We start from the raw sequence: 22,903 nt of genomic DNA, 5'->3' as shown, positions 1-22,903 counted from the left end.
GCACTGATAAAGTATAAAATCAGTTAAAGGCATTTGATGTGTTGTTCCCTATCTTTAAGAGAACTTTCCACGTATTACCACATTTTTTCGGAATGAGTACGTAAGTTGGCGATGTTCGAATGTACAGGATTGAACAGAAGAATGACACAGTACACGTAGATTAACTAAGATACATGTTCTTATGGAGGAGAGACTTGGGGGAATCAATGTATGTTTTTTACGTTGACGTCGTTGCTGGGGGGTAGGGTAATGCCTCCCCTGTGCTCAGCTTCTGGAAGTTTTCCAGCTGCTTTGGTGGCATCCAAGGTCAGGGAGGAGGCAGCAGGTGGGACTAGGCAATGCAATGATTCCCAGCTTAAGGGTTTTGCTCTGGGGCAAGCTGACAGATAGAATAGGTGAGGTCGTGAGGGTTTTCTGACACTTGGCTTTTTATGACATTTAGGCAAATGAGAAAAACAGGAGAGACTGTGCTCATCTTCTCAGCCTTACAGGCCCAGTGAGGCCTCCCTTGTCCACAGCTGAACCGCTTTCCTGGCCTGCTTTTGTGGTCTTCTATGTGCATTCTCCCATCAGAGTCTGGGTTAGTCAGGAAAACAGAGCTCACACCATGAGAAAGGGAGTTCATCACCTAAGCAGAGAAAGAACAAAGGAACAAAGAGGGCAAAGGGTGGTGTGTGATGCAACCCAGAGATGAGCAAAGGCGGGAGGGATGCCAGGAGGAGGTGGCCTCTGCCAGAGGGTCACCCATCTGAAGCAGAGCTCAGGAGCCTGGCAGCCAGCAGGAGTGGGGACTGTGGTGGGAGGGCCTGCTCTGTGGGCCCTGCAGAGGGGACGCAGCAGGTGGGGGGCTGTGGGTGCCAGCCTCCTGTGTCTCCAAATGCAGAGAGCCACGTCACGCACTGTCGCACGTGGACGCTCACACCAGGTATTACCTCACTGGACCGTTTTTTCGTTGGTGCGGCAGATTCCCTCCTGCCGGAGAGTTCTCCTCGTGATACATTGTGAGCCCTTCTAGAAAGCACCGCTGAAGTTCCCGTCTGCGAATGCCCCTGAGTTAGAAAACACTGAGGTCGTGACCACCTTCCATGGGAGGTGACCCATCACCAAACTGCTTCCGTGCCAAACCCTGAAGCTGTTAAATGAGCAGTTCTGTTCTCTTCTCTAGTACTTACGAACGTGTTCTCGACTTTTTTTCTGCGGCTTGTATTATAGCAGTGGACACCCCATTCTGGTGTCTTGGCCGCATCCATGCAAGGATCGTGCCTCATGCTGGGAGTGATGAGGGCCTGTATGATTAGGCCACAGAGGTGGGAGCCCTGGGTCGGGGAGGGGCACAGACCTTGGGGGTTTGGGAGGGAAGCTGAGGCCAAAGGTTGCGCTCGCTGGGCTGGGCAGCAGAAGGGCATGGACGTTCTGAGCAGCTGTGCCAGACAGCCGGGTGGGTAACTGGGCAAAGTCTCACCCACCGGGGTTCGTTCATGAGACGAATGCACTTGGTTTTAGTCTGTCAGCTTTGAAGTGCATGGTCCGGTGGGAACCTCCAAGCTGCCACGGGGCAGGGGTGATTCATCTGTGTGGCTCACGGCTGCCTCCCCAGGGCCCAGCAGGTGACTGGCACCGTGAGAGGGCATCGCGTAGTGGTGACAGAGTGCCCCTCAACTGTCAGATGCTGCCCCCTGCTGGTCACGCTCGAGCAGTGCCCGATCCTGAAGCTCCCCAGGGAAGCGAATCCTGTCCAGCCGGGCAAGAAATTCTGGGGTCCAGGGAGCAGGAAGCTGGCGTGGGCATGTGACTGCTGGTTTGTAGTCGGAACTGGAGTCAAATGTAGCAAAATAGGAACTAGTTAGTTATGAGACATGAGGAAAGGAGTGGAGAAGCTTAAAACAAATGTTTCTACGTATGGACATCCAGCTTCTTAATAGTTTTAGAATTCTTATAGACTCTGAGGCTGGTTTTCCTTTGGCGATGGAGTGTAATTATCGCTGTTTTAATCCGTACCCATTTTGTAATCCGTTCAGTTCTTTCCGGAGAAGTTTTTTTCATTTTGAAAATGTTCCAGACCTTTCACTTCTGCTGTGCTTTTAGTCTCTCGGGCATTTTCGTAATTGCATGTAGCCACCCAGGAAGTGGGGAGGGGTCCTGGAGGTCAGGCCTGGAACGTCCTGGTCTGCACGTGTCTGTGGGAAGGTTAGCTCCGCTGCCCAATCTCCACTGCTTTCGCTTATCCGTGGGTTGGATTCTTCCTACCCCCGTCCTGGGTTGTTGTACTTGCCAGGATTGTCTGAGGAGCAGCTTCTGCCCTTTGTTTTTGAAGAATCCTTTTCTAGAATGCCGGAGGTGGTGTTGCCTTGGATCAGATCTCAGTCAGTTTCCTGTGATAAGGGAGGCCGTTTCCTCACCTGTGTCTGCAGAACACTAGCCCTTTACTAGCGGTCTTCCGAAAGGGCTTGGGATCTCGCACTAGATCTCCAGCCATAGGGCTGTGCCTAGTCAGGATCTCATGGGATCTCATCCCACAGAAGGATCTCATGGGAAGGTAGGTGGGGATCATAACAGGGTGAGCAAAGCCCACAGTCAGAATTATCCCCAAATAGTAGCTCCTTTTTAAATTTCACCTTAAGCAGTTCCTATCGATCTTCTCCTGGGTTTGGACAAACATTCTCATAGTTGGCGACTACTACTGAGGTCTTTAGTCTCAATTAGAACTGTCCTTCTTCGTAACCTTGACCTTTTGCTTCAAAGATAGATAATTCCAAGTATTGCTTGAAAAGGAAACCTCCTCATTTCAGTTTTTACCATGCTCTGCTAAGCTCCCTTATTCAATACACCCTTCACTCAGCAAGTGATTTTCTAATATTTGGAAGTTCTCTATGGAAGTGAATTTAATTTGACCCCTTAAAGAACAGATTGAATTGCAGAACTGTAAAACTGAACTTTTTTTTTTTTTAACACGGCACTTCGACTTTTCTTAACCCAATGTCTCTTTAACTTAGATTTTTTTAAAAAAAGATTTTTATTTATTTGAGAGAGAGGGAGAAGCAGATGCCCTGCTGAGCAGGGAGGCCGATGTGGGGCTCGATCCCAGGACCCTGACATCGTGACGTGAGCTGAAAGCAGACGCTTCACTGACTAAGCCACACAGACACCCCTTTATCTTAGAATGTATAGAATGTTCAGGAATACAACTTCTGATCAGCATGATTTTTGCTTTATCCTTTTTCCTTGTGTTGGGTTCTGTGCTGTCGTGCACACCTCCTCATGTCCTTAACAGGAGAAGTACTTTGCTGTCCCTGTTTAGGACAGGTAATAAAGACATGCTACATTTAGAAAACTCGGACTTTATCACTGTGGCCCACAATCCCATTCTCATTTAGGCGTTGTTTTGTTGGTGTTAAATTTGAGCTGTGATTACAACCTTGGCCACCACTGACAGGAGTCTTTTTGCCCAGAGTGACCTTATAATATAAAGTGCCTTCTTGGCTTCTGTGAGCATTACTGAGATTATTGGAGCTTTCAAATTACTTACCGGCGAAGGGCCCCCTGCTTGCCATGTACTTATGCTGCCACCTTGTGGGGGCTAATGGAATAGAAGATTAAAACCAAGGGTCATAATATAAAAATTTGAAAACCGCCCATACTAAATACACATCAAAACCACCATGAGATACCACCTCACACTGGTCAGAATGGCTCACATTAACAATTCAGGAAACAACAGATGTTGGTGAGGATGGGGGGAAAGGGGAACCTTCTCACACTGCCTTCGGGAATGCAAGCTGGTGTAGCCACTTTGGAAAGTAGTGGGGGTTCCTCAAGAAGTTAAAAAATAGAGCTGTCTTATGACCCAGCAATTGCACTAGTAGGTGTTTATCTAAAGGATACAAACACAGTGCTTCGAAGGGACACGTGCACCCCGATGTTTATAGCAGCAATGTCCACAGTAGCCAAACTATGGAAAGAGCCCAGATGTCCATCGACAGACGAATGGATAAAGAAGATGTGAGCTATATATACACACATATACACACAACACACGCACACAATGGAATATTATTAACCATCAAAAAGACTGAAACCTTGCCATTTGCAACAAGGTAGATGGAGCTAGAGAGGGTATTATGCTAAGCAAAATAAGTCAGAGAAAGACAATTATGTGATTTCACTCATTTGTGGAATTTAAGTAACAAAACAGATGAACATAGGGGAAGGGAAGAAAAAAAGATAAAAGATACAAACAGGGAAGCAAAGCATAAGACACTCTTAACTATAGGAAACTGAGGGCTGCTGGAGGGAATGTGGGTGGGGGATGGGGCAACTGGGTGATGGGCATTAAGGAGGGCATGTGATGAGACGAGCACTGGGTGTTGCATTCAGCTGGTGAATCACTGATCTCTTCCTTTGACACTAATAATACACTGTATGTAAACGAAATTGAATTTAAATAAAATATGAAAATTGTGACCAAAAACCCCCTCCTCTACTGAATGTTCTGTTAGTTACTTTCTTTTCATGTTACCATGTACTAAGAAATTTTCATGTCGAGAGGGTGCCTTGTCATACCTACCATTTAAATTCTGTGATGTCGAGAACTGGGTTCATACCCAAATCTGATAAGAGAACAGGTCTTCAAAAGACAGCTAAACCCCAGAGAAAGAGTTGAGTGAAAAGGACTCCTGGGACACAGGATCTTCAGATAGGAAGGATAGAAATGTGGGTTATGTTCACATATCAGTGGCTATGATTTTATTTTCTTCTTGAGGTGATTTGTGTTACTTTATTGAAATGAGCATCTTTTTTTAAACTTCATTCCATAGACATCAGAAACGCCAACCCTACAAGACCTTTCCTTTACTGTGAGACCGGGGGAATTGTTAGCGGTGATTGGACCTGTGGGAGCAGGAAAGGTAAGTCATAATGCCTTGTGTCAGCTCACTGCCACACCACATCCCATATTAAATTCTTGAGGTTGGGCCTTGTGTCACACAGTTTTGAATTGGGTCTATCTAGAATGTGTTTCTCAAAAGGGGTTCCATGGAGCGTTAGCTTTGCAAGAAGGTTACACAGACAAATCAAGCTGCTCAATGTGTGTTGTGTTTTTCCTGGTGCATCAAGTCACACAGTCTAGAAATGCTTGTCTGGAGGTTGGATATCTCAGTGAAGCAGATTCTTGATGTGACTGCTATTTGAGATAGAACAGCCAAGAAAATGGGACTTACTTTTGTCAGAGCAGGACCTGTAGGAAACCTGGAGGTTGTAAAGGCCCTTCTGGAAAGCTTTGAACATTTCCTTAGATGACTCCCCTTCGTCACATCACTGCACAGGTGGTAATTGTGTGGCCGTGTGCATGGCGCTGTGCTGGGAGCAAAAGATACACATGTAAGAAGGCTCAGACTCATTTGCCCTCTAGAAGCAACCAGGTCCTGGGGCAAGACAGATGCGCCAAAGGATTTTTTCAGTTCAGCGTTGGGAGCATTCTGATAGTAGTAGGCACAGACATACCACGTCCGCGTGTTGTGAAAGACTTAAAGGAAGTGTGCATGCCGCACTTAGCCTCATACATCGGAAACAAAAATAGGGGAAGTTAAGTGTAGAATATATGAATGACGGGGCAATTATTTCAGATGGATTTTCTCTCTGCCAGCCTGACTCACTTCAGAGTTTCTGCTGCGTGGGATAGAGGGTTTACACATAGCCTTCCAGGAATAAGTGTCTTTTCAAGTAAAGGAGGCCTGGGTGCAGGGCCCCCTCCTTGCTTACAAAGCCCATATCGGACTTACGCAGTGTAGAGCATGCCAGCCTTCTCTTAGAATGGCCAACATTCTCAGTCCTCGAGTAGCCCCTTTCATCTGGGGGAGATGCCACTGGGCAGAGCAGGCTGATACTCACTTTTGTGGGTTTTGAAATTTTTGATTGTACCTTCCAGGGCTGTCCCGTATTGTATTGAAAGGGAAGGACCTCTGAGGGGTCTCAAAGGCCCAGGGCCGGGGGCTGGCGGATGGCGGTGGCCAGCTCTGTGCCGGGTGCCACTGCCGACAGGGACTCGTTTGCCGTCTGTTTCAGTCGTCGCTGTTGAGCACCGTCCTCGGTGAGCTGCCCCGGAGCCGGGGGCTGGTCAACGTGCATGGAAGGATCGCCTACGTTTCTCAGCAGCCCTGGGTGTTTTCGGGAACTGTGAGGAGTAACATTTTATTTGGGAAGAAATATGAGAAGGAACGATACGAGAAAGTGATTAAGGCCTGCGCTTTGAGAAAGGTAAGGAACTCTGCTGTTACCTGCCACTGGAGTGTCAAATCATAATAGTGTTGGTGTAAACAACAAGGCTTAGTTCCTTTTTTATGTTTGGAAGATCTCGGGACGTCATTTAATGCTTAAAGCTGGTCTTGTGGGCAAATGGCCCATATTCCTCTGCACATGTACACTCCTGTTTTAATCCTGACGTGATGACGACATTCACTGGGTGCTTTTTTTTTGGTTGTGTCAAGTTTTACCGCCCCCTTTTTTAAAAGATTTTATTTATTTGACAGACAGAGATCACAAGTAGGCAGAGAAGCAGGCAGAGAGAGAGGGGGAAGCAGGCTCCCTGCTGAGCAGAGAGCCCAATGTGGGGCTCGATCCCAGGACCCTGCGATTGTGACCCGAGCGGAAGGCAGAGGCTTTAACCCACTGAGCCACCCAGGCGCCCCTTTATTCCCTTTATTAAAAAAAAAAGACTTTATTTATTTATTTAGAGAGTGTGAGTGAGGGGAGGGGTAGAGGAAGAGGGAGAATCTCAAGCAGACCCCACGTTGAGCGTGGAGCCTGACGTGAGGCTTGATCCTGTGACCCTGAGATCACGTCCTGAGCCGAAATCAAGAGCCAGCCTCTTAACCAACGGAGCCACGTAGGTGCCCGAGTTTTACTCACTTTCAACTTTTTAAAGGGACAGTTAAAAAAAATTTGCAAAGGAAGAGTCGTGTAACAACCCGTTGTGTACCCATCCCCCAGCTTTAGCCATGCTCTGCTGGGGGTGGGGGGTGTCTGTCCTCCCTGGCGCCCCTGCTCTCTTGCCAGCCCCACCAACACCCCAAATTCTGATGCAGAACCTAGACCTCACCTAGTTCATCTGCACTTAGTTCCTTTGTTCTCTAAATGGTGAGAACTCCTTTGAAAAGAAACCATGTTATCGTCCTTAAAAAATGGCCCCAATTCCGTAATACCATCAGTGTTCTAGTCAAGTTTCCATTTTGTTAATTACCTTGTGAGGGGATCATGTCAGCTGTTGGTCTGAATCGGACTCCACGTAAGGTCTGTGTTTTGCACTTGGTTGATCCATCTCCTGGGTCCCTTTCGGTCCGTAGGTCTCCTCTCTGCTTGATTTTTCACGTGTGATTTATTATTTAAAGAAAAGGAAATGCTTTAAAATTTCTTTGGAATACTACGTCCTTTCACAAGGGGAGAGATTGTTTGCAGAAATGACATTGTTTTGCAGAAAATGACAAGATAAATTGTTTAATTGTGTTTGGGATTTCGGTCAAATGGATGAATGAATGCGGAAAACGAACTTATCTGATAGGAGAATATAATTTAGCAAAAAAAAAAAAAAAAAAAAGGGAAAAAACCCCACATCCTGATAAATACTGTGTGACTCCCTTTGGGTCATAAAATTCAGTGGATAATAGCGTTAAAGGGCTCACCCCGGGGTCTGTTCAATGTGGTCTGGACATCCGACTGTTCTTTTATGCTGGGTGGAAAAGGCTGGGACAGACTTTTCAAGGGAGGGCATTGAAGGCTCTAAGCCAGCCTCGTGAGGAGATAGTAATTTTGCTTGAACAGTGGCTGGAACATCCTAGATTTTATCAGATGAGTAGCATTTTATGATGTGGACAAAACATAATTGCTTGTTTAATGGGCTTCTGTTTCCTTCCCCTGGGTCATTGTTAATGAGAGATGGTGTGTCTTCAGGAACGACATCAGCTTAGCAGCGATGGGCTGGGTTTTTGTCAAAATGGCAAATGCCGCGAAGGAAGAGGGAGAGCAAATGTAAAACAGTAGTAATAATCCCCATGTTTTCCGAGTCCGTGTACCCATCATTTTTCTGCCTGTCCCCCCCCCCACACACGTGCACACACAGGTGTATGAGTTTTCGGTCTTTTACTGGAACCTTTGATGGCACCATCCTCATTTTGTAGTTGCTGAAACTGAGGCTTGGAGAGATGAAACAAATCACCTAAACCTTCGCAGCTCAGGTTCGGTTTTGGCCTGCCCTAGATTCTGTGCTTTTCTACGGGGCCACGATGCCTCCCAGCTGAGCACGTATGTAAGGAAGAGCTTTTAGCATTGGGTAATGGAGGTGGAGACCAGCGTGGCACTGGTGAGAAGCTCGATGCCAGAGACCGAGGCAGGTGGGCAATGGCAGGCCATCAGGAGTCCTGCTCCAGGACAGTGTTGCACGTGCAGAAACACGGGAGGGATTTGGCAGTTCCAGTCCAGAACTGGGTGGCACAATCCATTAAGCATCTGCCTTCAGCTCAGGTCATGATCTCAGGGTCCTGGGATCAAGCCCCATGTCGGGCTCCCTCCTCAGTGGGGAGCCTGCTTCTCCCTGTCTTCCCCGCTCGTGCTCGCGTGCACGCGCACTTGCTCTCTCTCGGTCCCTCTGTCTCTCTCTCAAATAAATAAAATCTAAAAAAAAAAAAAAAATCCAGAGCTTGTTTTGAGGACCTTCAGTTTGAGCATTGAACAGGCATTCACACAGAGTAGCAACACCTATCCTAAAAAGGCGAAGAAGTCCTGAGGCAGACCACATTATCAACTCATTGTGGAGTTTGCGTGTTGTACCACGAGCGGGGTCTTGTCAACGCAGGGGCTGCCGAGAGTGAGTGGCCAAAGAGGCCAGCGTGTGGTTCCCGTACCTGTGTGTCGTCCACTTGGGAAGGGTCCAACCCTAATTGGGTACCAGTAGCTGAGGTTTTCCTTCTCATGCTTACACCTCTGCCTTTCCCGTTCGTAAGCCATCTGGGAACCCTGGTCTGCCTCATGGCCCTTTGAATGTGGGTGGTTGTGTGTGTCCAGGAGGAAGGATTTTTTTTTTTTGTAAAGAGTTTATTTATAGGAGAGAGAGTATGAGAGGGGGAGGGCCAGAGGGAGAAGCATGACCTGAGCCAAAGGCAGTCGCTTAACCATCTGAGCCACCCAGGCGTCCCAGGAGGAAGAATTTCTAAGAGTAAATGGTAAGTACTGACAGTCTATATGGCCAGTAACATTCAGACAGATACACGTGTCCCCAAATCATGAAGAGCATTTTCACATACAACAGAAAGCTAAACCTTTGCCTCCCAACACCGAGCCAGTTGCAAATGATATGTTTGACATTGACCCCTAACATGACAAGATAGATTATATTCGATTGCCTAAGAGGCTAGGGGGGCATTCCTGAAAAGAGGGGAATTAAATTTATTTGTAGCCTGAATAGATGTCACTTTTAAAATAATGAATAGATTATATGTATGTGTTTTTTTTTTTTTAAAGATTTTATTGATTTGAGAGCAAGAGGGAAAGAGAGACAGCATGAGCAGCAGAGGCTGAGGGCGAAGCAGGCTCCCCACTGAGCAGTGAGCCCAGCACGGGGCTCAATTCCAGGACCCTGGGATCGTGACCTGAGCCAAAGACAGATGCGCAACTAACGGAGCCACCCAGGCGTCCTTGTGATTTTTTTTTTTTTAATGTTAAAAAAAACAAACTGGGTAATTGAAGGAGGTGGGATGTAGCGGATGCAATAAACAGCGCTCAGGCATTTTCTCTTGACCTTCATCAAGTTCAGCTCTTGATGCTCAGAACACTTAGGCCAGTGCTGGGCTGTTTCTCTGCATGACCTTGCATTTCTGGTGACAGCTCAGCCCTTTCTGTTCTCCCGGATTTGAACGTCTCTGCAGAAAAGCGGATGTTGGGATGGGTGGCTGCTGTTCAGGGTTTTCTGCAGGGACTGATGCTTTTGCCAAAACCACGCAGGACAACTGGACCCCTGTGTGGGCTGTGTTCTGGGGCGCTGTGGATGGGCACACACACTGGTGGGAAGGGGGTCCTACAGGGCAGGTTTGTGTTCAGCCGCTGCGTGGCGTGGGAACGTGGAGTCTGGGCCTCTTGTTCTCCTTCCCTCCTTGGCAGAAAAGGAGGCCCAGGGCGCGGATGTCGTTGAGCGTGGAGTCCTGTCCCGGTGTTGTCACTGTGGACACATCCCGTTACCTGCCTGCGTCTTTGCTGCCTACTGCAAATGCGGACATTGGGTCAGAAGATTTCCAAGAGGTTTTGCCGCTGTCCTGAAATGCCCTCTGTGACTCTCTTTAGGGTTGGTAAAGGCTTTAATAATCCCGAACACCACCTGCTGAGTTAGGGGATCCTTTGCTCACCTCTTGGAATTCATGTGTCAGTGCCTAGACACGAGACGGCCGCAGAGGATACGGGCTTTCCGGAATGATGTTGTAGGTGCAGAGACTGCATACATAGTGGAAAAGCTCCGGCCTTTGGATATCTTGGGCATTAACTTGGGGTGTCTGTTTCCTTTCTGATTCAGTGGGGGAGGTACGGGACTATCGTCAAGACTGTGGGCAGTACCTGTAAAATGCAGACATGCCAGGGTTTTGATAAATGGTGGCTATTATAGCCCTTTTCTCTAAATTCCTATATAACATAAGGATTTCTCCTTACAGCCTCCCCCAAATCCTGGAAGGAAAATAAAACAAAAAAGGGCAACATTTCCAGGTTGCGTGTATTACTAATAAGTAGGTGTATGATACCAGAACGTCAGTCACTGAGCAGAAAACATTTCTGAGATAAAATGGGAAGATAGGAAGCAATCACATTCAGCAACATCGAGTTGGGCTGATGACCTACTCAAAGTGATGGTGTAGTGAGTTGTAGAGCATAATTTAGAGACCAGCTGGTTGAATGCCAAGGCCCCGGAGGCAGACAGCTGTGGGTTGCACCCCAGTCTCTCTGCTTACCAGCTGTGCGATTTGGGTTCATTGAACCTTACAGAGGTTCAGTTTCTTCCGCTGGGAATGGAGATGATCATCCCGGTGAGGTGTTTCTTAGGATGAAAGGTGGTAATGATCCTACAGCACCCGATTTCTAGGGACATCACAAGCATTTTGTACATGTTAGACTCACGTGGAAGAGATACTAGCTCTTAATTTTAAGAGTAGCCAGTTTTGGGTAGAATCACATCCATAAAATGCGACACGTTAGAAAAAAGGCATTTGAGTCTAGACCGTCCCTTATTTGAGTTGATACTTGTCTGGGTGCTCTAACGTAGTTCATTACCTAAGTCCCCAGTAAAAATATTGTTCTGACATAAGCAATGGATCTTGTGACATTTGCATATTCTCTTTTGCCACTTGAAGACATTTTAGCATTTTTAGGCAATACATATTTGAAGGTATAGCATTGATAAATTCAGGTTTAATATTTTCCCACATAGATCATTTGAGTTTATAAGCCCCTCTTGGGTGCTCACAGGCTTATGGTTTCTTTTCATATTTGCTACATTTCTGCCAACTTGGACATTTTCTTTTCCGATAACCTTGACGGTTGTAGAATAATTATGGTTTTATCTTCATTTTTTTCTCTCAATTGGGAAAACTGTTACTCACCTATGACCTACTAGGAAATCAGTGAGGACAAAAGGGGCAGAGGAGGCTCAACGAAATACGGAGAATAAGTTTATTGATCTTCTGTGTGTGCAGAAGTAGAGGTCATCAAGTCTTCACTAATTTTGATATTTTAAATTCATTTTTAATTTTAAATACACTTTTAAATGTACTTTTCAGCAACCCCTTGGGGCAGCATGATAAGGAAGGAAGAATCAAAGGTACTACACATTCAGAGGAGCTTGGTTCAGATTCCTCATCCCATGTTAACAACCAACGGCCCTTAGACCATGATGTAACCTGGGCTCAGTTTTCTCACCTGTGAAATGGGCCAATACTTTGCAGCTTGTGAAGAGTTGGGAATCATCTTTATAGGGTGTCCAGGTGTACCGGGCTTTGTGCCTAAGTCTTACCATCAAGGAGCTGGGGAGAGAAGCTGTGCACACGTGTACAGATGATGAGGCAGAAATAAGGTGGGCCCTTCATGAGAAATACCACGTCATGGGAATCCAGTGAAAGAGGGATGACTTCTCATTTGGGAAATTCAGGGATGGTTGCATGGAAGAGAGTATTTGAGCTGGCTCTGGAAAGACGGGGGAGGTTCTGACAGGCCATGATAAGGAGGCCAGCCATGGAAGAAAAGTTATGATCAGGGCCTAGAACTTCTGCCGTTTGTCTAGGGGATCCAGCCCTCCTTGGCCCCCAGGCCTCGTAATGGACTATCATAAACCATCAACACTTGTTCAGTTGTATTTCTCCTGAAGTCTCCACCATCACCAGACCTCGGTAGGTTTCTGGCTTGGTGACATCAAAGCAGCAAAGCCATTTCTTGTCTTTTCCTCTAGTCTGCTGTTAGTGAGAACCATTAGAGACAGCGTAGTTGGTTAAATGTCACTGAGATGTGACTAACGTTGAGAACACCTTCTGCTCACTGGGGAGACTGGAAATAGATGCCCGACTCAGGCTCTTCCCTTTCGCCAAACCAGACACCTGTGGTTAGGAAATCAGCCTGGCTCTGATTTTTACCTTATGCTCTTCGAAATGTTTTTTCTCTCTGAGGCTTGTCCGTAAATACTTTGCAGAGTCAGCATCACACTCCCAAGTCTTACTCCTGGGCTCAGAGAGTTCATTCCCTATTCCCTGACTGTGCTAAACTCCAGGGTGCATTTGAAGGGCCTCCTGCAGAGAACGGCGGAGATTGCTTTGGTGCAACCTGGTGCTGTTTTTTGGACAATAAAGCCACAGAAAGTCAAGGCTTAAAAATGAAGAACGCTTTCCCTGGACTGTCAGCAGTGAACCGAGGCCAAGTAAACCATGTGGGGGTGGGTGGGTGGGTGGTGGAAGGTGGGGACCTACTTCCGGATGGCCCGTCGTTCTGCACGGAAACCAAAAGCAAGAGATGGCGTTGACGTCTGAGCTCAGCAAAGAAGTAACGTGAAGGCATGAGTTTTCACGATTGAGCAATTGCCGTCTTTCGTTTGTTGGCATCCAGGGAGGCTCTGAGCGCACGGGGAGTTCTGTGTACCTTTGTGGGCTCTCAGGGTGGGTGAGGATGGGGGTTCCGCACTCTCTTTCCCATCTCCTTGTAGGGGGTGTGCTCTGTGTGTTGTGATTCACACTGAACGAGGCCCCATGGTTGGTTTGATCAGAAAACATGTATCTGTCACTAATAGGTTACAGTGGATATGTGTCCTTTTCCTACGTAGAGAAGGTGTTTTTCCAAGTGTCTGTCTGTCACGGCAGCCTGGAGCATGGCCATTCTTGTCTCCACATTTTGTCAAAGAGGAAAAAGAGGCCTTAAGGAGGTCAGAGGAGTTGCTTGTCATGGACATTCCAACGTGCTTTCTCCTCAGATTGGCCAAAGGGGAGGCCAAGCGGTGGGTCTCCTGTGTAGAAAGGTGTCGCTGTGTGTTCTCGAGCAACACTTGAGAGGTGTTGTCGGTAACCAACACTCACCCCCGAACTCTGCTTGTCTCCACCAGGAGCCTGAGAGCTTCGGGTAGAACCTGATAGATTCCATGTCTTCATGTCCAAGCTCATTCTCTGTGGCTTTGAGTTTCACCTGCATTGCATGGAACGAGCATCTCCTTAGTTTACTGATTGGATCAGTGTCCCTCGAACACGCTGTGACTTCCCTTCTGTTTTTCCTGCCAGACTGTTCTTTCTGCTCTTGTTTCTTGAACAAGTCTCATCTGTCACTCTGTCACTGTGCCTTCAGTGTGAAGACAGGGTCAGGTGTTCACCTTTCAGCGAAGGTGAGAGGCTGAACCAGCCAGTTGAGATAAACTTGTTCTTTGAGAAGCTGAGTCCTGGGGCTTCCCAGGCCATGGGTGGCTGCCAGCTGTCAGCAGCAGCCCCAGCACCGACGTCCAGATGAGCACATCTGGCCACAGCCTGACGTCCCCAGGGGGCATCTCGGCTGGCCTCCACTGCCTCCCTCAGCTCTGTAAACGGTGGGGCTGTTCATCCCCTTCCTCATGTGGAGGACAGGGCGTCATTCCTGTGCCACCGCCACAACCCGTACCCACTCATCAGCACGTCTCACCAGCTCTGCTTTGAATTTTCTCGGAAACGTGCCCACTGTTCTCCACATCCTCTGCGCCCGCTCTGGGTCTGGCCACTGTCTTGTCTCCACCTCCAGTAATGCAGGCCTGTCCTCATGTGTGCCTGGCTTCACCCTGTGCCCCCTCCCATCCGTGTTCCACGAAGAAGCAAGAGGGATTCCTGAAAAACTGAGACCAGGTCAGGTGTTCCTCCCTACGGCCCCACTCCATTTCACTGGGCGTGAAACCCGTGGCCCCGCCTTCTTATCTCTGCCCTTGCTCTCCCCATTTTTTAGAAAAAGATTTTATTTATTTGACAGAGAGAGACACAGTGAGGGAGGGAACACAAGCAGGGGGAGTGTGAGAGGGAGAAGCAGGCTTCCTGGGGAGCAGGGAGCCTGATGCGGGACTCGATCCCAGGACCCTTGGATCATGACCCGAGTTGAAGGCAGATGTTCAACCCTCTGAGCCACCCAGGGGCCCGGCTCTCCCCATTCTTTTTTTTTTCTTTTTTAAAGATTGATTGATTAATTGATTGATTTATCTGACAGAAAGATAGCACAAGTAGGCAGAGAGGCAGGCAGAGGGAGAGTGGAAGCAGGCTCTCCGCTGAGCAGGGAGCCCAATGTGGGCCTCGTTCCCAGGACCCTGGAATCATGACCTGAGCCCCACCCAGGCACCCCTCCTCATTCTTTACTCACCCTCTTCCGCTCGGTTGGCCTCCCTGCTTGTTCTTGAACCCCCTGGGCACGTGTCCGCCCTGCGCCCTTGGCACTAGCTGGCTCCCGCACGTGGCACAGCTTCCGGGTCCGCACAGACGCCCTCGTGTGTTTGCAAAAGCCCCTCGGCTCAGATCCCTTCCTGACCCCCATGTAGCACTTTTTCCCTGTCCCTCTGTCCCCCAAGCAGGCTTATTTTTTCTTCTTAGTACTTAGGACTTGCACTCATGCTAATTGTTCATATTGTCAGTCTCCCTCCATGGAAACTCAATGGATTTTGTCTTCTTACTACCAAATTCATCGTGCCCTGAACAATGCCAGACATGTAGTCAGTGTTCAGTAAACATCAGGTGAGATGGCGAAATGCACGAACGCTGTGGGAAAAGCTGCAGAAGGAAAGCAAAAAGCCCTGAGTTTTTTCTGGAAAGGTTCAAGGTTACCATTTAGTCACTTCAAAGTAGACCTTTTGTTGTCAATCACATACGTGTATGAAGCCCAGTGCCGAACGTCTCGGGTGACAGGAGGACACATTGTAAATCTTTTTTTTTCCCACCCCCCCCTTCTGTCTCTGTGCAGGATTTGCAGCTTTTGGAGGATGGAGATTTAACCGTGATAGGTGATCGGGGAGCCACGCTGAGCGGGGGGCAGAAGGCCCGGGTGAACCTCGCCAGGTATCCACAGTTTTGTTGCATGTGTTCTGTGAGCTGCTCCCGGGGTGGCTGACCTGAGACCACCTGCTGCGGGGGCGGTGGGAACGGGACGGGGCGCGCCTCACTATTTCATGGGTTCTTGGAGTGAACACGCCCCAGGTTGTGGAAGGCCACCATGACTGGGAAATGGAATCCCGGGAGCCTGGAGTGTTCTCCTGTCCCACGTCCTCTTCTGTTCTCTAGAGCAGTGTATCAGGATGCGGACATCTACCTCCTGGATGATCCTCTCAGTGCAGTGGACGCAGAAGTTGGCCGGCACTTGTTCGAACTGTGAGTTGGTCCGTGTTTGTCCTTGCTGTTTTCGAGCCCTCCCGTAGAGTTTGGGGAAGAGGCTTAGGGAAGCCGGGCTGCTTTGAAGACTCGCTTGTTCTGCTGTGGTGTCCCTCCTTCTTCTTCCTTCCTTCCACAGAAGATCTATTTCAGAGAAATCTTTAGGGAATAAAAGGAAGGCCCAGATGGTGCTCGCTGCGTGTGGCGGGAGTGGAGGACAGGCCTTAGGGGGTGAAGAGGTGGGGACGCCTGAGTGGCTCAGTGGGTTAAAGCCTCTGCCTTCAGCTCAGGTCATGATCTCAGGGTCCTGGGATCGAGTCCTGCATTGGGCTCTCTGCTCAGCAGGGAGCCTGCTTCCTCCTCTCTCTGCCTGCTTCTCTGCCTACTTGTGATCTCTGTTTGTCAAATAAATAAGATCTTCAAAAAAAAAAAAGAGAGAATTGGATGGCAGGTGTCCCCTTGCTGCTTACCCTTGATAACCAAGACACTGTTGATGGGCTAAGAAAGCAGATGCGCACTTTTGTATCGAAGAACGGGACTTGGGAACATGACCCTTGGCTCCCGGTTCTTTTCCTTCATCATTTTTGCTGGTGGTACCTTAGAAATGCCCATGTCGCACTCCTGTGGAGTGGCCTTGCTGGTCTGTGCTAATGACCCTGTAGGTCAGGAAACACCTGGTGAAGCCTAGCGTTTAAAAAATGCCTTACTCCATATCACAGTGTGGCTCCCGGGTTCTTACTAGAATCACTACGTAAGACCCCCACATGTAGGGTTAACTTGAACTTGAAACAGATCTCTACAATCGAGCTCCCCTCCTGACTCTCACTTTGCGTCTCTGGAGTTTGGTTTCGATGGCTCTTGGTTCGTCATCACCCGACTGAAACAGAACAGCTCTGAACCTTTTCTGCACAGAGTGTAAGCTAACACGTGGCCCGTCTACGTGGAGTCTACGCTGCCCTACTTGGAAGCATCGTGAGCTCGCTCTTGCTCAGATGGCCTCCGTGTCTACCACACTTACCTCACTGTCGTTCACCTCGTCAAAGCCAGTGAGCGCTTTGCAGGCACTTCCTGAAGCCCTGATGTGTGCACCGAGGTAGATGTTCTTGCAAATCATGTTGCCCAAAACATTGCCGTTTACAAAGGAGGACTAAAGCCAGAGAAAGAGAGTTTCTCCCAGGCCTGGAGGCTGAAAGTCCAGACGAGGGTATTGGCCTGAGACCTCTCTCCCTGGCTGGCTGATGGCCGCCTTCATACTCTGTCCTCACATGGTCTCCTCTCTGTGCCTATGCACCCCTTTCTCCTTAGGGCCCCCCCCTTTTTTTTTAAAGATTTATTTATTTGGGAGAGACCATGTGTACGTATGATTTGGGGGAGAGGCAGAGGGAGGAAATCTCAAGCAGACTCCCCACTGTGCCTGGAGCCCAAAGTGGGGCTCAGTCTCATGACCCCCAAGACTGTGACCTGAGCTGAAATCGAGAGTCAGGTGCTTAACCGGCTGAGCCATCCGAACACCTCATCTCCTGATATCCTAATCTCTTTTAAGGATGCAGGTCAGAGTGGGTAAAGGCTCACCACCAAAGCCTCATTTTTTAAATTTAATTGCCTCTTTAGATGTCCTGTCACTTAAAAAAAAAAAAAGAAAGAAAGAAAGAAAAAAAAGATGTCCTGTCACTAAATTCTAAAGTACAGCGGGTTAAGCCATCAACATGTGAATTTTGGGGTTGTGGGGTGGGGAGGCACAATTCATTTAAAGTCCTCAGTAGCCAAGTAAAGAGATTTTAGCAGAGTTAGCCGTGTGGGGCAGCTCTGAATTCCGGATGCAAGGAGCCTGGGGCTCAGTGTCTCCTCAGTGGGGTTCCTAACATGCTACCCCGTTCCTCCCTACTGAATGCGAATGTATGACATGCTTAGATCCGGGATGACGGCAGGTTATGGAGATGAATGGTGGTGACGGTTGCACAGCAGGGGAATGTCCACAATGCCACTGAGAATACAGGCTTAAAAATGGTTGAAACGGTAACTGTTATACAAATTTTACTACAATTTAAAGAAAAAGCATATGGCAGTAGTGAATCGTTCAGAACACGGAGAGGCAAGCCCTGACACTTGCTGTGCTCTCCAGCTCTCTGATCTGACCGCCACCCCCCTTCCCTTCCCTTCCCGTCCTGGTCCCAACTTGATGAATTTTCCCTCAGGGAGGTGCCCTGTGGCTTGTGACTGAATTCAGTGACAGGGCCCAGCACTGTGACAGAGACTCCCTGCCCCACACCCTCGGTGGTATCAGGAGCAGCCCAGCCTCCCTACCCCTGGAGCCTCACCCTGAAGTCACGATTGTGTGTCACCCCATCCTGGGTAGGTCCACACCAGTTCTCCATCACTCTGAGAACACATTCCACTGGCCATTGCGTTTGTGTCACTTGGGAGGAGAGAAGAAGGCATTCTCCTTTGCGGGGATCAGTGTGCTTATCACAGAAGCTCCCCCAAGTTCTTTCTCTGAACAGGGGAAGTATTTATATAAAGTCCTCTCGCACCTTTCGCGTTTAATGGCTTTGGATATACACTTGATAGAAGCGAGCTTGTTAAAATTGTTGTTTGCTAATCAGAACCACGTTCTTTGGGGAAACGTAGGGCAGGGAGCACGAATGCAATTTAGGAAATCACTCAGCAGCAGCTGGAGAATGTTCTCAACGAGCTAGAAAATTGGACCAAACAATATGCTATGGAAGATGGCGGTTGTGTTGAGCTCAGTAATGTGAAGTGTTTTGTATTAAAAGTGAATGAATTACACTTCTACTCACCATTAACGGTTTACTTCAGTTGTGAATGTATATATCCAAGGTCATTAAGGTTTGCGAGTTTCATGACGGTACGTTGTAAACATTGATGTGGGTCCTGTCACATGCGGTGGGGGGGGGTTCAGAGGCCCTTAGGTGATGGGTTTTGGTCTAAGCTGTTCTAGCGGTGGAGCTTGTCGTATTTTAGAAAGCTCCCCCACACCCGCATGTCCTGCATAATCAGTTCTTTGAGTCTGTCCTGATGGGATCACCTCACGCTGTCCCTGCTCTGTTTGCCTTCATTGTCCCAGGCCTTCACGTGCGGGTGCCCCTCTGCTGGCCTCAAATGCCGACCAAGGTCCTTTGCCGTCTGCCCCATCCCCTGTTCGCACACATCCACCATGTGCCCTTGTGTTCTTCTCCCAGCCCATAGTGTCCTTTACTTGGTCCCTGGTGAGTCGTCCCCTACCCACCCCCACTGCCCACCCACTCCATGGTGAATGCACGAAGGCACTGGGCGCAGGTGGTTTCTGTCCCCAGAGATGCCGCCCCTGTTGTACCTCCCTGCAGGGATGCTCCACCCAGATAGTCTCATGGTCCCTGTGTCCCTTACCTTCCAGATCGCAGCCGTCACCTTGCTTTGTCTTCATGGCACACATCCCTCCCTGAGAGTACATTTTCTGTATTTGTTGAATGTGTCTCCCTCCACACCGTGCAGGGCGTTCTCTGTTTTCTTGTCCTGTGGCTATGTCCTCTTCACTTAGATCAGTGGCTGGCAGCTCACCTCTGTCGATGGAGTGAAGTAGGGTAGTGACTCTCTTACTTATATCCCCTCTACCTCAGCACATGGCCCCTCTTAACGCCGCCCTTCAATAACTTCTTACTGAATCACTTTTTTTTTAATGGCATGACTCGGGATTTTTTTACTCTTAAAAATTTGGCAAATAGAGTATTTTCCTGGGGATGTTGATTAAAAAGCATAATTTAGAAAAAATTTAAAGCCACTACCTAATGGTATCATCGTAATTATATTCCTTTCTCTGTGGTGGGTGTCAGGAGGAATGTATTATAAAACTTTCCCAGTAGCCCAGCTTGGACATAGAGACCTATCAGATTCGGTTAATACCCCGTCAGGGACTGCCGGCATGGAATTTTGAATTAAGGAGAAACAATTTCATTAAATGCTTTAGTGCTAAGCTGGAAGAAGGGTTTGATCGGCCGGCAAACTTAGGATGGAAAGCCACACCGGGACCCCTCAAAAGGGACGCAGTGCTTCTGGACACAAAGAATGGGGTAATAGTGTTTATGTGTACAGCCTGGGGTCTTCTGATCTCAGGCCCAGTCTCAGAAGTGTCCCCGTAGGACTTTGCTGTCCTGAGTCCAAAGCAAAGGGCCCCTTGTGGTTAGGGAAGAGCGTGAACAGACCCTTCACCGAACGGATCAGTGCTCTTCCCACAACATGCCCTGTGTGTTGTTAGGAGCCATATTTTGAGATGAAGGAACTGAGGTTCACAGAGGTCTCGTAGCTCCCAGACCTTGTCAGGCTGATCTGAGGGCTTTGAACTTCAGTCTGGGTGCTTCTAGAACTCTTAATCTGACCTACATGCGCAGGTAGAGTTGTGACCCACTTTGCTGAGATTTTCTCTGCAAGGGTTCGGGGGCCCAGAGCATGTTCCTGGGGCCCAGCCTGTGGTCAGGGGGCCCCCACCTGGGCCACCCACTTAGCTGGAGAGGATGCAGACTGTGGTGGAGTGGAGCTCCTAGGGTTCTACATTTAAAATGAGCAGTTTGAGGGGTTACTGTAGAAAAACACCTGAGTACTGAGAGAATTGGCGTGTCCTTTGAGCCGTGGGATGATTTCCACTTCGATTTGGGCCGTTTGGATTCTCTTCTTTCATACTCCTATTGGGAAGGTTTTCAGTCCTAATGAAAAGCGATGTGTCCCCAGGATGGGACTGTGGGGACATTGTAGACACTAACTGAGGCCATGCCAGCGTTTGTCTTCTAATAGTATCTGGGAAGAAGTGTCTAGAAAATGCACTTTGAAGGTGCTTGGGTGGCTCAGTCTGTTAAGCATCTGCTTTCGGCTCAGGACATGATGCCTGGTTCTGGGTTCGAGCCCTGTGGCAGGCTCTGCACTCGGCAGGGAGTCTGCTTAAGGATTCTCCCTCTCTTGTTCTCCCTCTTCCAGCTCTCGCTCTCGCTCTCTATCCCGCAGATAAAATCTTAGAAGAAAAAGAAAATGCACTTTGGTGAAGGTTACTGAGGAGTTAGGATTTTCTTTTGGCTGGTATATATATATATACATCATAAGTCCTAATCACCTAGGAGACAAAAAAGGAAACATTTTTGTATGACATAGATCCCTCCTTCTCCCATTCCTATACAGGGATGAAATAACTCGTATTTTCAGTTAGTCAGGTTTGGAATCTCAGTATTGCTCAATCATTTTCCATCATGAAATATATAAATAATTGTTGAGTTTTAGTTGGGGGGGGGAGTGTACCCTTAGCACTTGGTGGCTCCTTCACCGGACTGTTTTTTAGAATCTCTTAGCAGAGGAGCACCTGGGTGGCTCAGTGGGTTAAGCCGCTGCCTTCGGCTCAGGTCATGATCTCGGAGTCCTGGGATCGAGCCCCGCATCGGGCTCTCTGCTCTCTCGGGGAGCCTGCTTCCTCCTCTCTCTCTGCCTGCCTCTCTGCCTGCTTGTGATCTCTCTGTCAAATTTAAAAAAAAAAAAAAAAAAATCTTAAAAAAAAAAAAAAAAAGAATCTCTTAGCAGAGCTAGACTCGAGTTTGCTGCTGATAGATGTGGGGACCTGGTTGGGTTCATTGATTGACATTTATTTGTATTTGAGCTGGTTCTTATGCCACAGATCTTTGACTCCTGTGCTGTCTCTGTGTCATTGTGTTTTCAGAATGTGTGTTTTCCCATTTGGAGCACCTCCATTAACGCGGTTTCTGCATACTGTACCTTTTACATTTATAGGTGTATTTGTCAAACCTTGCACGAGAAGATCACAATCTTAGTGACTCACCAGTTGCAGTACCTAAAAGCTGCAAGTCAGATTCTGATATTGAAAGATGTAAGTAATTTCTAGAAGTTGGTGGAGCTTGCTAGCACTCAGGTGTGTTGAAGGTGAGACCTCCCAGCAGGTCTCCTCTTGGGTTTGTGCGAAACTCCCTCTCCTTCCTCACTTCTGCGTCCCGATCTCCCCAGAGCTCATACTCATGCCTTTTGAGCATGAATCCAAAGGCATGTAGAAATGGAACTATTGCATTCCAAGCCCTGTTACCCTCAAGCAGATAAAACTGCTATCTCAGAGTTATAAATTATAGCCATTCTGGCAAAATCGTTGGGGATAATGATGCTATTTTATTGAGAGGTTCTGTTTTCCTATTCTACGACATAAGTTAAATTGTATTATTTGGAAATTCGAGCTGCTAAGACATGTTTGTATCTCTTTGTCACCTGCAGTGTATTCAGAGAGTGTCCGCCATTGATGGCGGGCGTGGCTGGAAAGCTGAGGCCCCCCTGGTGGAAACGTGCTCTCCAGGGTCTCGTCAGTTGCTGGTCTCCCAGCACAGGGCTTTGTGCGTGCCCAGTACTGGGAGAGTTTGTGCAGTAATAAGTCAGACCAGTCCCTGCCATTACAGAGCTTCCATCCGTGTGGGGAGAGATGTAAGGAAGGAGTTGGGTGGGGGCAGCTGATCTCGTGACTGCCTCCCTGGGGATGTGGTGCCTCAGGGGACCTGAGTGACACGAAGGTGCCAGCCAGGTAGTCACCTGGGGGAGAAGCAGCTGAGGCAGGGGGACCAGATACGGGGCCCTAAGGAAGGACCTGACCTGGCCTGCTGGGGGAATGGCCGGGTAGCCATGTCTGAGGCAGGGGCTATGGGGAGTGTGAGGGAGGTGGGCTTGGAGCAGTGGGCTGCTGGCCTGGTAGTGGGTTGGAAGCCACTGGGCAGTCCACAGCAGAGGAGGGATATGGTCTGAGGCATGGCTTGCAAAGATGCCTCTTGACATTTGCTGGAGGACCAACAGCAGAAGCAGAGGTCTCAGTAAAGTTCAAAAGACGGATGCATGGGCTCTGGCGGTGTGTCAGTGTCAAGAGCAGCCATCACAAAGCACCACAAAGTGGGGGGTTTCATCTCCAGAAGGTTATCACCTTCACCCTTCTGAAGGCTACCAGTCCAGAACCGAGGCCCCAGCAGTGTCCTGCTCTCCCAGAAGGCTCCTGCGGAGAATGCTTCATTGCCTCT

The 22,903-nt window shown here is 48.5% G+C and overlaps 1 protein-coding gene across 3 annotated transcripts in view; it reads left to right on the top strand.

Moving 5' to 3' along the window:
• The window catches only part of ABCC4 (ATP binding cassette subfamily C member 4), a 248,357-nt gene that overhangs the window by 86,840 nt on the left and 138,614 nt on the right, over positions 1–22,903 (top strand). For all 3 annotated transcript variants that reach the window (XM_047720242.1, XM_047720241.1, XM_047720243.1), the window contains exons 10-14: positions 4,815–4,904; positions 6,061–6,252; positions 15,463–15,557; positions 15,780–15,866; positions 21,630–21,726. In XM_047720242.1, the coding sequence (XP_047576198.1) occupies positions 4,815–4,904; positions 6,061–6,252; positions 15,463–15,557; positions 15,780–15,866; positions 21,630–21,726 (561 nt within the window). The remainder of the gene's footprint in view (positions 1–4,814; positions 4,905–6,060; positions 6,253–15,462; positions 15,558–15,779; positions 15,867–21,629; positions 21,727–22,903) is intronic.

This window comes from Lutra lutra, chromosome 3 (assembly GCF_902655055.1).
Source record: "Lutra lutra chromosome 3, mLutLut1.2, whole genome shotgun sequence".
NCBI classification, from domain to species: domain Eukaryota; kingdom Metazoa; phylum Chordata; class Mammalia; order Carnivora; family Mustelidae; genus Lutra; species Lutra lutra.
This window is presented reverse-complemented; position numbering and strand designations above follow the sequence as displayed.